A 12,839-nucleotide genomic window follows, 5' to 3' on the forward strand; every position below is an offset into this window, starting at 1 on the left:
TTGTCTGTGTCCATTGATTATGCCTATATGCATACAAGTTCTTTGGTTAATCTCTTCCTGCCCCCGCCCCCCTTCCTCTGAGATTTGCAAATCTGTTCTATGCTTCCATGACACCATATCTATTTTGTTCATTGGATTCCACATATAAACAAGATCATGTGATACTTGTCTTTCTCTGACTGGCTTATTTCACCTAGCACAATACTCTCCAGCTCCCTCCATGCCGTCTCAAAGGGCAGGCGATCCTTCTTCTTTTTTTTCTTTACAGCTGCATAGTATTCCACTGTGTAAATGTACCACAGCACTACTGTTTTCAAAATGTGTGTAGGTGCTGCTATAATGAATAAAATATAAACAAAGTATTACTGAATTTATAATGCTTCATTATTATTATGCATTTTGTCAAGCCACAAATACTAAAAATATTATTACCATATGAGAATCCTTGTTCTGAAAAGCCTGAGAACTACTGTTCTCACAGGGTCACCATACTGAGGTGTGATGGGAATCCCCACACACAGGCCATTATACACATGGACCACAGTCAGAAGGGGCCCCCACAAAGAACTCCTTGATAGTTTCAGGAATTTGGGTGGAAATCCCTTGAGTAAAACATTTGGTACAGAACTGTATTTATTGACTGGTATCGCCCTTTTTTCCAGACACCATAGGCAAACATTGCTTCAAAGTGATTTGTCAGAAGTGGTTGAGAATGATTCATTAACACTTTAAATCTTCATATATTGTAAACCCTTTTATCTGTTAGAATATCATTAGAAATAGAATAGACATCCATGTCAGAGAGAAACATCCATCATTGCCTCCTGCATGCATTCCGACCAGGGATCAAACCCACAACCTGAGTATGTGCCCTGACCAGGAATCAAACCCGCGACCCTTGGGTACACAGGATGATGCTCCAACCAACTGAGCCACATCAGCCAGGGCTACAGTTTTGTTTTTTTTGTTTTTTGGAACAGGAAGGTTACAAAGCCTACTATTCCAGCTAAGTAAGCAGAATGGCAGAGCCTGTCAACTAACTTGGTAATCTGTGATCAATTTACCTAGCGGCTTTCAAATCACCAGTACAAATCACTGGATTGTTAAAAGAAAATATTTGCAGTACATTTATGACATAAATCTAAGAGGTTTCTGCTCTGCTACCTCAGTGAAAACAGATGGTACAGGAGGTTGACAAAAAACGCACTCTCAAAAGTTGCCTGCAATCTCGTCTTCCTGAGATTTCAATCCCATAGACCAGCCAGACTACGCAGCTCCATGACTGGCTCAATTCCTGTTACCCTTCCTTCTGCTCCAGCTCAGTCTCTAACCTAAATAATACAAAGTTTGGGAAGTGTGAAGTTTACCCAAAATGAAGTTTCAGGACTATCTGCTGTATCTGCTGCTTCAATTCTCGTCACCACTGAGAAGCGAAGCGTTGATACTAACACAATTAAAATACCAGACTGAACTGCTCATTCCTTTTTAAAGTTGTGTACTTACTATATTCTACTTAAAATCCACATTCCGGAAATTAAATATCATTTCACAAATAGGATTTTACAGAGAGACTTAGACTACAGGGCATAACAGTCAGTGGAACTAAAAGTATCACGCTCAGATCTCTTCCCTGTGAACAGAAGTAATTAATATCTTTGAAGTCTTTGTCATTTTAATATGCCTTGGAGATAAAATAATTTCTTTAATATACTTACAAAACATCTAAGAAGACCTCCACAGAAGAAAATAACTCTGGTCTACCTAGGGTCAGAGCATGCACAAACCTACACAGCTACAGCTTTTAATTCTTGGACCATGAATGTTTTCAGAGTAAACTGTAGCTTCTCTTTTGGTTTGGAACATACCGGTAAACCAGGTTTTAAGAAGCAAGACGAGCCCTGGCCGGTTTGGCTCAGCGGTTAGAGCATCGGCCCGTGGACCAAAGAGTCAAGGGTACGTACCTCGGTTGCGATTCGTCCCTGGCCCTGGTTGGGATCATATGGGAGGCAACCAATTGATATGTCTCTCTCACATGGATGCTTCTCTCTCTCTCTCCCTCCCACTCTGTCTGAAAATAAATGGAAAACTATCCTCGGGTGAGGATTAAAAAAAAAAAAGTAGCAGCAAGATGAATATGAGGCCTGGTACATGAAAGTTACAGCTCCCTACGGAAGGGTGTTCAGTGTTCATACTGAGCCTCCGTGGACTGGAGTGAATATTATTATACAGATTAAACACATGTGAGAAAGACTCATTGGCAAAAAAAAAAAAATGTGAATCTTGAAGTCCATAAAATTCCCAACCTCTGCTCAGGAAGATTCTATACATCAACCACACTTAATATTTCATACCATTTAGACCTTATTTTCCACTCGAGGTTTCAGAAGCATAAGCTATACTGGTTTTTGTTGGCTGGTTAATTGGTTAGTCTTTGGCCTCATTGGTCTTCCTAAAAGATTTTACTTTGTCATTCTGACCAAAAGTATAGTACATCTTATTGGGCAAAGGAAAACACTATATTTACATATTTCTTTTGTAGCATCTCATTTCATTCCATTAGTCAAGATTTTACCAACAAAGTGGAAACAGCATGCCAAATACCTCTGGCAAAGGTATGACTGGTAACACTATCCAGAGGAAGAAAGCACAAATTCTAGCATCAAAGTTTCAGTCCTGTTTCTGTTTTATTTTATAACCTTGGGCAAGTTGCTTAATCTTTCCAAGTTTCAACAGCCTCACCTATAAAGTCAGGATAACAACACACGTAGTTCACAGGAATACTTTTAAGACTAGTCAGTAGAACACACAGAATGTTTAGCATTAGAGCTCAGCATATAATAAGTGTTCAATAAATGTCAGCTCCATTTTTATCACACACATTTGGGTCTGAATTACCTGAACAATTGCCTCAGCACTAAGCTTCGATTTGGCCTAGGAAACCTGATCACTATTGAGCTCTATTTTAATTTTGATTTCCACTGTTTCTATGGTACCAGGGTGCAAATTCATCAGCACTTGTTTATCCAGCATGGTAGGTACACAGAGTACTGTGCCGTAGGAAAATGCAAGCATCTGCTATAAAAATCCTGTGGGTTAAAGATTACTCACAAGTGAAATTTTTCTGGTATCTAGTAGTTGTTTCCCCCTTCTCTTCTCAGAGTTGCGGCATTAATCTGAAAACACTCCTGCAGGACAGCTCACGGAGCACTGAGGGGTGCGCACAATGCCCACCAATGATACTTGAATGCTGTTGGCTACCATGAATCCTTCCTTGAACCCCCATTTATAGTATCTGTTCTGTGGGGTGAGCAAGAGCTTATATGCCAAAATTTTAGTAGTAGGCTGACAATAACGTACTAGGGTAGTAAACATCCTAGGTTCAAAAAATATGTATATATCACTTGATGACAACAGAAATGATCAATTTGTGAGCAACTACTTCCACAAACTGTGATAATCAGCTATATACACTATCGTTACTTCATGTAAAGACCCTAGGTTCTATCCCCATTATACAGGTGAACAAATGCTTGGAGAAATTTAGTTAAAAACCAGGGAAGTGAATGCAAAGCTCGTCTTCTTTCTACTACATCATGGTGCTTCAACTAGTGCTGGCAGAAAATGCTATTAATCTGCAACCGTTAAGAATAACACCTCCTCTTATGTACTCATTAGTAAGGTTATGTCAGGCACCATCAACAAGTTCAGGATAAAGCAAAGCTAAGAGTTTTCCTGCTCTCCATTAGATTTAGAAAAATCAAATGAAACAATCTTCAAATATGAGAAAAAGGCAATACCAGAAAACTTATTTATCAAGTAATACATGCAAAGCCCTTAAAAAGAGATGAAACCAAAAAACCAACTTAGTTTATATTCTATTCATTAACAATAGTGATTACATCTCATTTGCTTTTCAGAATCACCCAGGAAGGTTATAGGGCAAAAAAACAAACAAACAAAACTCTTTGTATTTTATCAACAAAGAAACTGCAGCCCAAGGAAACTACTTCCACAAAGCAGCACAGCGCATGGCTGAGCTGAACTCCCCAAGTGGAACAAAGCTGACCGACTGCGAGGCGTGCGGATCTCATGGACACACACTATTTCGAGGACTTGATGTCACAGTATCTTACGTGAAGATACATTCCCCCAAAACTGCCCCATTCATGCAAAATACCACTCAGCTGAAGCTCTTTTGAAAATGCAGAAGATATGGAAGAACTATTCCATGTTCCCACATTTTCTCTAAAGAAATGTCAACAAATTTACCACCCGAAACAAGAGTAATCTTAAATTCATAAATGTTTCCAGACAAAAGGCTATAATAATGTTCGTAGAAAACAGTATGTGTATTAGTAGAAAAAGGTTTTGTGGCAACATTAAACTCATTAAATGTTACATTCTTAACAGTTTAAAAACTGAGTATAATGTGTCAACCTTCCTAAAGCAATTATAAAGATTTTTTAAAATTACAAAACTATCACTGAATTATAGAAAGATACTTACAACTTAGGTTACTGGTTCAGTTACTTTGATGTTTTCTTTAGATACTGTTTTCTTTTCATTTGACCAGAAACATAAACACTTACTTAGCAATTTTTCTGATACAGTCAATGCCCCCTACATTTTAAAATCCCATTAATATATTTGTCTTGCCTTACTGCCTGCATCACTAAACTTTATTAACCAATTTATAACAATGACACTGATAAGGATAGTGATGATTTCCAAAACATTATTTTAAAGCACCTCTTCTTTTGTTTAAAGTAGAGTAATACATTTACATGGTTCAAAATCAAAATGACATAAAAAGATGTACACTGAGAAGTGTCACTTCTTCCTCTGTCCCCAGCCAACCTGTTGCCCCTTGTCTCCAATAAATAATCACTTATTAGTTTGTTTATTCTTCTGGTGTTTCTTTATGCAAAACAAATATAAGTATACACCATTTCCTCCTCCTTGAGAAAAACAAAAAAGAATGCTCTCTACGCTGTTCTCAATTTTGGTCTTCTCACTTACAAGCAAATCCTGAAAATCTCTAAATATCAGAAATTTTGCTATTTTAACAATCACATAGTATTTCATTGTGTGGATATACTGTAGTTTAATCAACCAGCCCCTGATAATGAAAACTTGAGTAGTTTCCAGTCTTATGCTGTTATAAACAATGACTTGATGAACAGCCCTATTATATAGGTCATTTTTGTGTGTGTGCAGGGCAGGTGTACCTGTAGGACAAATTCATCAAAATACTGGGTAAAAGACAAAACAACAGTACTTTCAGTTGATCTCATCAGATTTCTCTCTTTAGGGAATGTATCATGTAGCACTCCAACCAGCAATCAATGAGTGTTTCCCAATGGCCTTATGGCAGAGTATATTAGCAAATGTCAAGATTTTTGCCAACCTCAACAAGTGAGAAATGAACTTAATTTGCACTTCTCTTTCAGCAAACTGTTCATGACTTTGCCCATTTTTCTACTGAGTTTGTGGGCCTCTTCTTTCTCAGACTAGGTACACAAAAAGAATATCTAATCTCCGATGTTTTTAAAAGGATCTATTAAACTGCTATAAAGGATAAGAAAATGTATTAGTGTCTTCTATCATTGTCAAACATTTGTAGTAAGTTATATCTGAAACTTAAACATTTTTTAAAGCTACATGTTTGAAATTTTTCTCAGTTGATGAAAAAGAATTCCTAAGCAAGCATCTATTACACTTATCTTAATTTTAATTCTGGTTAACCCAAAATCAAATTTGTCTGATTCTTTCTAGTATCCCACACGATCTCCCATAATCAATGCAGGAACCTTGGCCAACCCCAATCAACTACCTATTCTGAGCTGTACACCAGCAACTAGGGGGGGAAAAAAACATTTATTTATCTGACTTCATCTGCAGACTAATCTCATCTAAAATTCTTGATGGAAAATCTCAAAAGGGCAACTCTCACTACCAGATGATCCTACAACACTTCTCTGGAATGATCTGTTTCTCACTCTCAAAAAGACTCTCAAATTGCCTACCTGCCATCCTCCCCCCACCCTCGGCTGATGAACCAGCCTTAACTACATTAAGGAAATAAAAGCAACCCGGCAGGAACTTGCTGGTCATGCCTGGATCAGATCTCTCACCCTCACATGCTCCCAGTTCCTTTGCCTTCCTTGCTGTTACTAGGGATGAATCAACCCTGCTGCTAGCAAAGGCCAATTCTTCCCCTTGACCCACTTGGTGCCTTATCAGAACTTCATTCATTCGGTTACCTCCCCACCCTGATCAGTTTCCCCATCTAATTCCTCCCTTAGTCCTGTGTACCCCCAGACATGGTCCCAATCTCCACCATCCTACATTCTTCACAGCAAAAGTTACTGAGAGTCATTAGTAGCTGTTCTCTCTCCTCCCTTAACACTCTCCCTTCAACTGATACTAGTCAGTCTTCTACCCGAAACCCACTGGAGACCACACCTGCTAAGACCTGTTTATTGCCTAAATCCATAGTCCCTTCTCTAGCCTTACCTTATTTGACCTCTCCATCTGTTTTTCTTTGTTAGCTTTCATGATTTTGCAATGCCTTGGTTTCCCTCATCCTGCAGTAGTTTATTCTTGCTCGGTCTTTCTAAATGTTGGAGTAAGAGAGGGTACAATCCCAGATGCCTCCTTCTTCTTCTACACTCCTATGCTACATAATCTCTGCCAACACCATGCCTTAATGGGTATCTCTAGCCCTAATTTATCCCTTTACTTCCACCTCCACCTCCTTATTTGACATCTCTATTTGTTTATCTCATAGACCCAAAGCAGACCCCTGATTACCAGTATGACCCACCCCCAACCCCTGGCCAAACTTTCTGCTGTCCTCAAATTTCCCCATCTTACTACTTAGTAAGCAGTACCACCACTTACCCAGTTACTAAAGCCGAAATTTAGGATTCATCCTTGAAGTTGAACTTTTCCTTGTTCACCATATCCAAACCATCTGCAAGGTCTGCCAATCCTATTTCCAAAATATATCCAAACCCCCTCCCCCCTCTATCTTCACTATCACCCTGACCACTCCACCACAAGCCCTGGTTTGGGTCACCACAAAAGCCCGACGAGCCTCACTGCTTCCACTCTTACTTCACCCTCTAGCCTCCATCCACTGTTCAGAGCACCTAAACCCATCATTTTAAAACATTTAAACCAGACCACAATGAATGAATTGACAAGTCAGTTGATCCCCAAATTGGTCTATAAATTCAATGTAATTGCAACCAAAATTCCAGCAGACATTTTATTTTTAGCAACTGGCAAGCTGATTTTAAAGTTACAACAGATGTAGAATAGCCACAACAATTCTGAAGCCCGTGGCCAGCACCTCTGGCTTCACCATCATCTCTTTATGACACACAGATACGACTGTTTTCTATGTGCCAAGGAAAAGAACTGGGAAATACTGTATTAAAGAGAAGCACACCTTTTGGGTCAATCACTTTAAATTCTTGTAAAAAATGAAGAAAAGTACTGTGTGTTTTTTTAAGAAAGAGGAGGAAAAAAGGGGGACATTAGGTGAATTTCAAACACCACAGTCCTCTTGGCTCTCTGGAAAATTTCAATTTTAAGATATAATTAAACATTTGTGCTTATGTTTAACTGACATATTTGAGAAACAAAAGACATCAACTCCGAGAGTGTAATGAAAGGAAATTTTATTTTAATTAGCAAAATTTTCACTGCTAAAACTAGATACTGAATCAAATTCTCAAGTTAAATGGGGAGGGGAATAAAATCATGATGCTTCAGTTTGTTTTATTCTTTAGACTGTTAGCAGTATAAATAATTGATACAAATAAAACCCAAATATTAAAAGAAATGAGAGCATATTAACAGGTTACAATATGCAGCCCATAACAAAAAATGAATTAAGAGACAAGAAACATCTCAGTGATGAAAATTTCCTGAGAATTCACATTCAACTCTGCAGATGTGGGATGCTGGCCAAAACCAACACCCAAATCACAGAAACCGAGCACCAAGTCAGAGTTCAGAACACAAAACTTGAGTCTTATGACCTGTTCACGAAGAATTTTTTTTTTAATCCTCACCCTAGGACCTTTTTTTTGCATTTATCTTCAGAGCAGGAGGGAGAGAGGGAGGAAAAGAGAGAGAGAAACATTGATGTGTGACACATCAAGTGATTGCCACCCACACGACCCCAACTGGGGCCGAGGACAAACTGCAACCGAGGTACGTGCCTTCAGCAGGAACTGAACCTGGGACTCTCTGGTCTGCAGGCTCCAACCGCTGAACCAAACTGGCCAGGGCTCAAGAAGAATTTTTAAACCACCTTATATTGCTGGATTTTAGCCAGTGGGCACTGAACCTCCCTGTGATTCAACTTGCACATAAAATGAAGTGTCTGACTAAATGCTCTAGTGTATAAGAAATAATTATTCCCTCCCAAACTATATTTACTCCAACTTTTAATGTTCTGATACATATATTTAACTTTTTATTTGTGCTATTACCCATACAGGTTATAAATGGATAATAAAATGTACTTACTAGGGCAAGAGAAGCATACTTAAGCACACATTAATGAAATCTTAAAGGCTTCTACAACTGACTGCTGCAAAATTACTTTTAAAAAAATCACTTTTTAATGCTTGAATCTCTCTGAGGTCCAAGAACAGTGTATACTACGATATGTGAAATCAATAGAAGAAAGCAAAGTCAGTGATTTTAATATGTACCCATGTTCCAGAATGTGACTATTTGTGTGGGAGTAAAGAGAACAGAGAAGATGTTCAAATTAATTAATAAGCAAATTAATACTGCTTGTCCTTCTAGCAAGGCAACCATAAAATCATCTAAACCCAGGCTCTCTGGAGAGAAATACAGGGTGCTATCAATAATGATGCCAACACAAAAAAACAAAAACCAGCCTATCTCAGGGAAACCAGAACATATGGTAATTCCATGTCTAATCGATATTTTGAACAATTCCATTAAAATGCTGCTAATAAGAAAGCAATGATGCCTAATACAAAAATTCTAATGTAACTCATGCTGCAGTAGGGAAAAACCTGGGCTGAGATCTATTGGTTTCAGCTCTATTCATTGAATGACTTAAGTCACATCACCTCTCTAGGCCTCCACTTCCTTACCTGTGATATGAAGTTACTATATTTAATGACTTCTTGAGGTACCTTCTAACTTGAAAATGTATGTATCCTAAAATGCCTTTTCCCCAAATTCTAAAGGTCTCCAAGGAGACCTCATAATATCTTTTCCTAATTTAAAAGCAAAGTTTGCACAAAATGAGAAGGCAGAAAAAAAGCTCCGATTTTAACTCCCAAGGTGACTATAACAAATTATAAAAACAAAAAGTTCCAAAGGTATGATATATAAATTATTTATCATTTCTATTTCATTCACCAGAAAAAAGCCAAAAGAATTCTGGGTTTGGCCTTAAAACAAACAAACTAAAATAAAACTAGAGAAAGCTCATAACTGGCTGCCCACATTTGGGGGCCTGGGAGTATTGATCCAAAATAACTACTGATTTTTTTACGTCTAACATTTAGAAGGAACTGGTAGTTCCTTCAAGGTCTCATACTTACTCTTCTCAAAGCATTCCTCTTCTCAAAAATATACTCTTGGCTATTCTTTTTTTTAATAAAGCACTGAATCCTGAACCACTCAAGATTACATCTCAGTTTTATGAATCAAACCAAATATATGCAGAAGCATACGGAACAAGAAATCCTATGTAGTTTGCAAAATGTCTGAAAACTAAAAAGGGAAAACACAGTTTAAAAACCTCAACCTTAAGCAAGGCAACCATAACCATGTCAACCATGTTGTGCCAACCCAAATTCCCAACACTACGGTCATCCTGATACCCTCTTTCCTGATACAGAAAATCGAAGGCTCAAAGTACTTACACAGAGGATCTTTACATCATGGCAGTTCATGAACTTGGTAAAAACAATAACATTTGCCATCTAGGATTGACTCAGGATGGAGAAAAATCAAGAATTATAAAACAACAACAAAAAGCTATTATAAAGATCATCAGATTACCTAACATAAGGCATAAAAAAAACACCCCAAAGGTGCCAACGTGAACTGCCTAAGTGAGAAAGAAAATCTTATTATTTAACAACAAATACTCTTTGGCAATGAGTGCTGGAGAAAAAATAAAACTCTTTGTACTTTCACAGTGCTCTTGGAAGATCACTATTCAAATTACTTTTGCAAGTATTTATATTCACTAATAAAAACATGCTAACGGAAGAGGGTGAGGCGTACTATAAACTGTCTCTTAGAATGAAACGTAAAGGCTAGGTCACATCCTCTGAGGTGAAATCATTCTATAAAGTAAAAATATTAGCAAAGAAAGTAAAACTTATTAAAAAAATAAAAAGGAGGAAAATAAAATTCTTCCCTCATGCTATATATTTAAATTAAATTTTAACACGTATAAGATAATGCATTTTATAGAATGCATTAAAATGAGGCTTATTAAATAATCTGTGACTAAAATGTAACATCTAATATTAAATAAAAAGAAAAAAATTTAATAACTAAACTCCCTACAACCCATAAACAGTGTCCAATGTTAAGAAAATAACATTTTGATGATTTTGGTTTTCCAACATTCAACACACTCTTTTAATACTTTCACACTAATATCCCTTTGTTGTGATATTGTAATATATTTTTTAAAAAGAAAAATACAGAAAAGTGGCAAAAATACTACAGAAAGTGCCCATATGCCCCACACTCAGTTTCTTCCATTGGTGACATCCTATATCAGACTAATAATGTCTGACACATTAGTTACAAGCAATAAAGCAGCAGTAATACATTATCGTCAACTAAATGTCACACTTTATTTGTATTTCTTCAGTCTTTACTTAATGTCCCTTTTCTGTCTCAGGATCCCATTCAGGATACATTACATTTAGTTGTCATATCTCCTCAGGTTCCTCTAGACTGTGTCAGTTTCTCAGACATTCCTCGTTTTTGATGACCCTGACAGTTCTGAGAAGTGCTGGTCAGGTATTTTGTGGAATGACCCTCACTGGACTTTGATGTTTTTTTCACAATTTGACTGAGGTTACTGAGTTTGGGGGAGGAAAACCACAGAGTTAAAATGTCATTCCTATCGGAGCACATCGAGAAAACATGCCATCAATACAGCAGTGCTGTTGATGTTATCTACTGGCTGAGGTGGTGGCTGTCAGGTTTCTATTTTCTCTTTTTCCTTCCTTTCCCTAATTCTTTCCCCTTCCCTTCCTCCTCCCCTTTCTCGTTCTTACTTTTTCTAGCACTTCCTTGCGTCCTGCCCCAGCCGTGGAGTCAGCCATTTCTCCAACAAGCACTGCCCCTCATACTGGAGAAGCTGCCAGAAACCGAGCTCAGAGCGCCAGGTGTGCTCGGTGCAACTGGGGTGCCCCTGCTGCTCGGCCGCGGCAGCTGACAGAGTAAGGAAATGTGTACACTAGCTGACTTACACACACAGGTCTATCAGTATTTCTATATGTATCCATCTGAATCTCTATTAAGCTAAACACCAGTTCCTATGAAAGTCTCCAATCTAGTACCACACACATAGCTTTAGCCTTCTTGTCTGTAATCTCCAACTCCAACTGTGAGAAACTGGATTCTTCCTTGCCAGACTGAACACACAACTAACATGACAGAAGAAGTTATGCTAAGCTACAGACATATAGGAATAGAGAAAAGTCATCTGAAATAAGTCAGTGAGAAACTTCAGCAAATATAAATTAGATAAATATTTAAGGTCCACACATCAGTACAATCAAAAGTATAGATAAATACACTTTAAAATACTACTTTCTAATTCTTAAGCTTAAAGAAGCAATTATGTGTAAATCAAAAAGCTAAATGCATATATGCATTATCCATGGGCACAGACAACAGGGTGGTGAAGGCCTGGGGTGGAACAGGACCCGGGAGGAGGGGGACAATGGGAGAAAGGGGGGGGGAGGAGGGCGCCTGTAATACTCTCAACAATAAAGATTAAAAAATAAAAATAAAAATAATTACCATTAGATGTGCCAAATAGAAGGTTGGCTTTTTAAAATGACGTCCAAGGAGGGTAAGAGTCACACAATGCTGTCACCTATTAATAAGGTACTTCTAAAGTCTTTCCAAAAACCAAGACCAGCAGGCTTATTCTACCACACCCAGCAGAGTAACTCCAGAAGTAGGAGAGGATGTCTACATACACAAGGCCCATTAATAGTGCTCTTATCTCTGTTAAGAGAAACAAAGCAAGATAATAAAAATACATTACTGGCAATCAAAGAACTATGGGTAGATCTATGCTTGTGATTTTCTGCCCAAGGCCAAGATATTTTTATTTAGTAAGTCGATAAACTTCAGTTTGATGATGAATTATATCACACTTTGGTTTATTATCACACAAGTTGAAAAAGTAAACTGTATCTCATCAACAGCACATTTTCTCTCATCAGTTTGTGGACTCATTTGTCTCAGAGGTTTCTGGATAATCTGTCCCTTTCTCCCTCCACCCCACCACGACATTTGCTTGTCTACCACTTCTTCAACAGCCCCAGACATCGTTATCTTCTCCCTCCCTGCCAGCAACAGGCAGTGTGCTTGGCAAGCAGGTGCACAGAGGTGCAAGGAGCTCTGGAATGCCCGCATACATTCCTGCATTCTCTTGGGCTACAGAGAGAAGCAAAAGCCTAAAGCACCGCATCTGTATTAACAAAGCATATAAAACCAAACCATTTTCCTATCTTCAGCTGGAATCACTGTCTTGGCAGATCCCACTGGTGCCCTGCCCCTATCCCCTTGTCCTT

The 12,839-nt window shown here is 38.1% G+C and overlaps 1 protein-coding gene across 4 annotated transcripts in view; it reads right to left on the reverse strand.

Moving 5' to 3' along the window:
* Window positions 1–12,839, reverse strand: part of RAD18 (RAD18 E3 ubiquitin protein ligase) — a 112,412-nt gene that overhangs the window by 15,884 nt on the left and 83,689 nt on the right. The window contains exon 12 of one of the 4 annotated variants that reach the window (XM_036267265.1): window positions 12,174–12,267. The exons of the other annotated variants lie outside the window; for them this stretch is intronic. Within the exon in view, the coding sequence (XP_036123158.1) occupies window positions 12,189–12,267 (79 nt within the window). The 3' untranslated portion in view covers window positions 12,174–12,188. Of the gene's footprint in view, window positions 1–12,173; window positions 12,268–12,839 lie in introns of those variants that run through there. 4 annotated transcript variants of the gene reach the window in all.

The sequence above is a fragment of the Molossus molossus genome, unplaced genomic scaffold (assembly GCF_014108415.1).
Source record: "Molossus molossus isolate mMolMol1 unplaced genomic scaffold, mMolMol1.p scaffold_m16_p_18, whole genome shotgun sequence".
Lineage (NCBI taxonomy): Eukaryota > Metazoa > Chordata > Mammalia > Chiroptera > Molossidae > Molossus > Molossus molossus.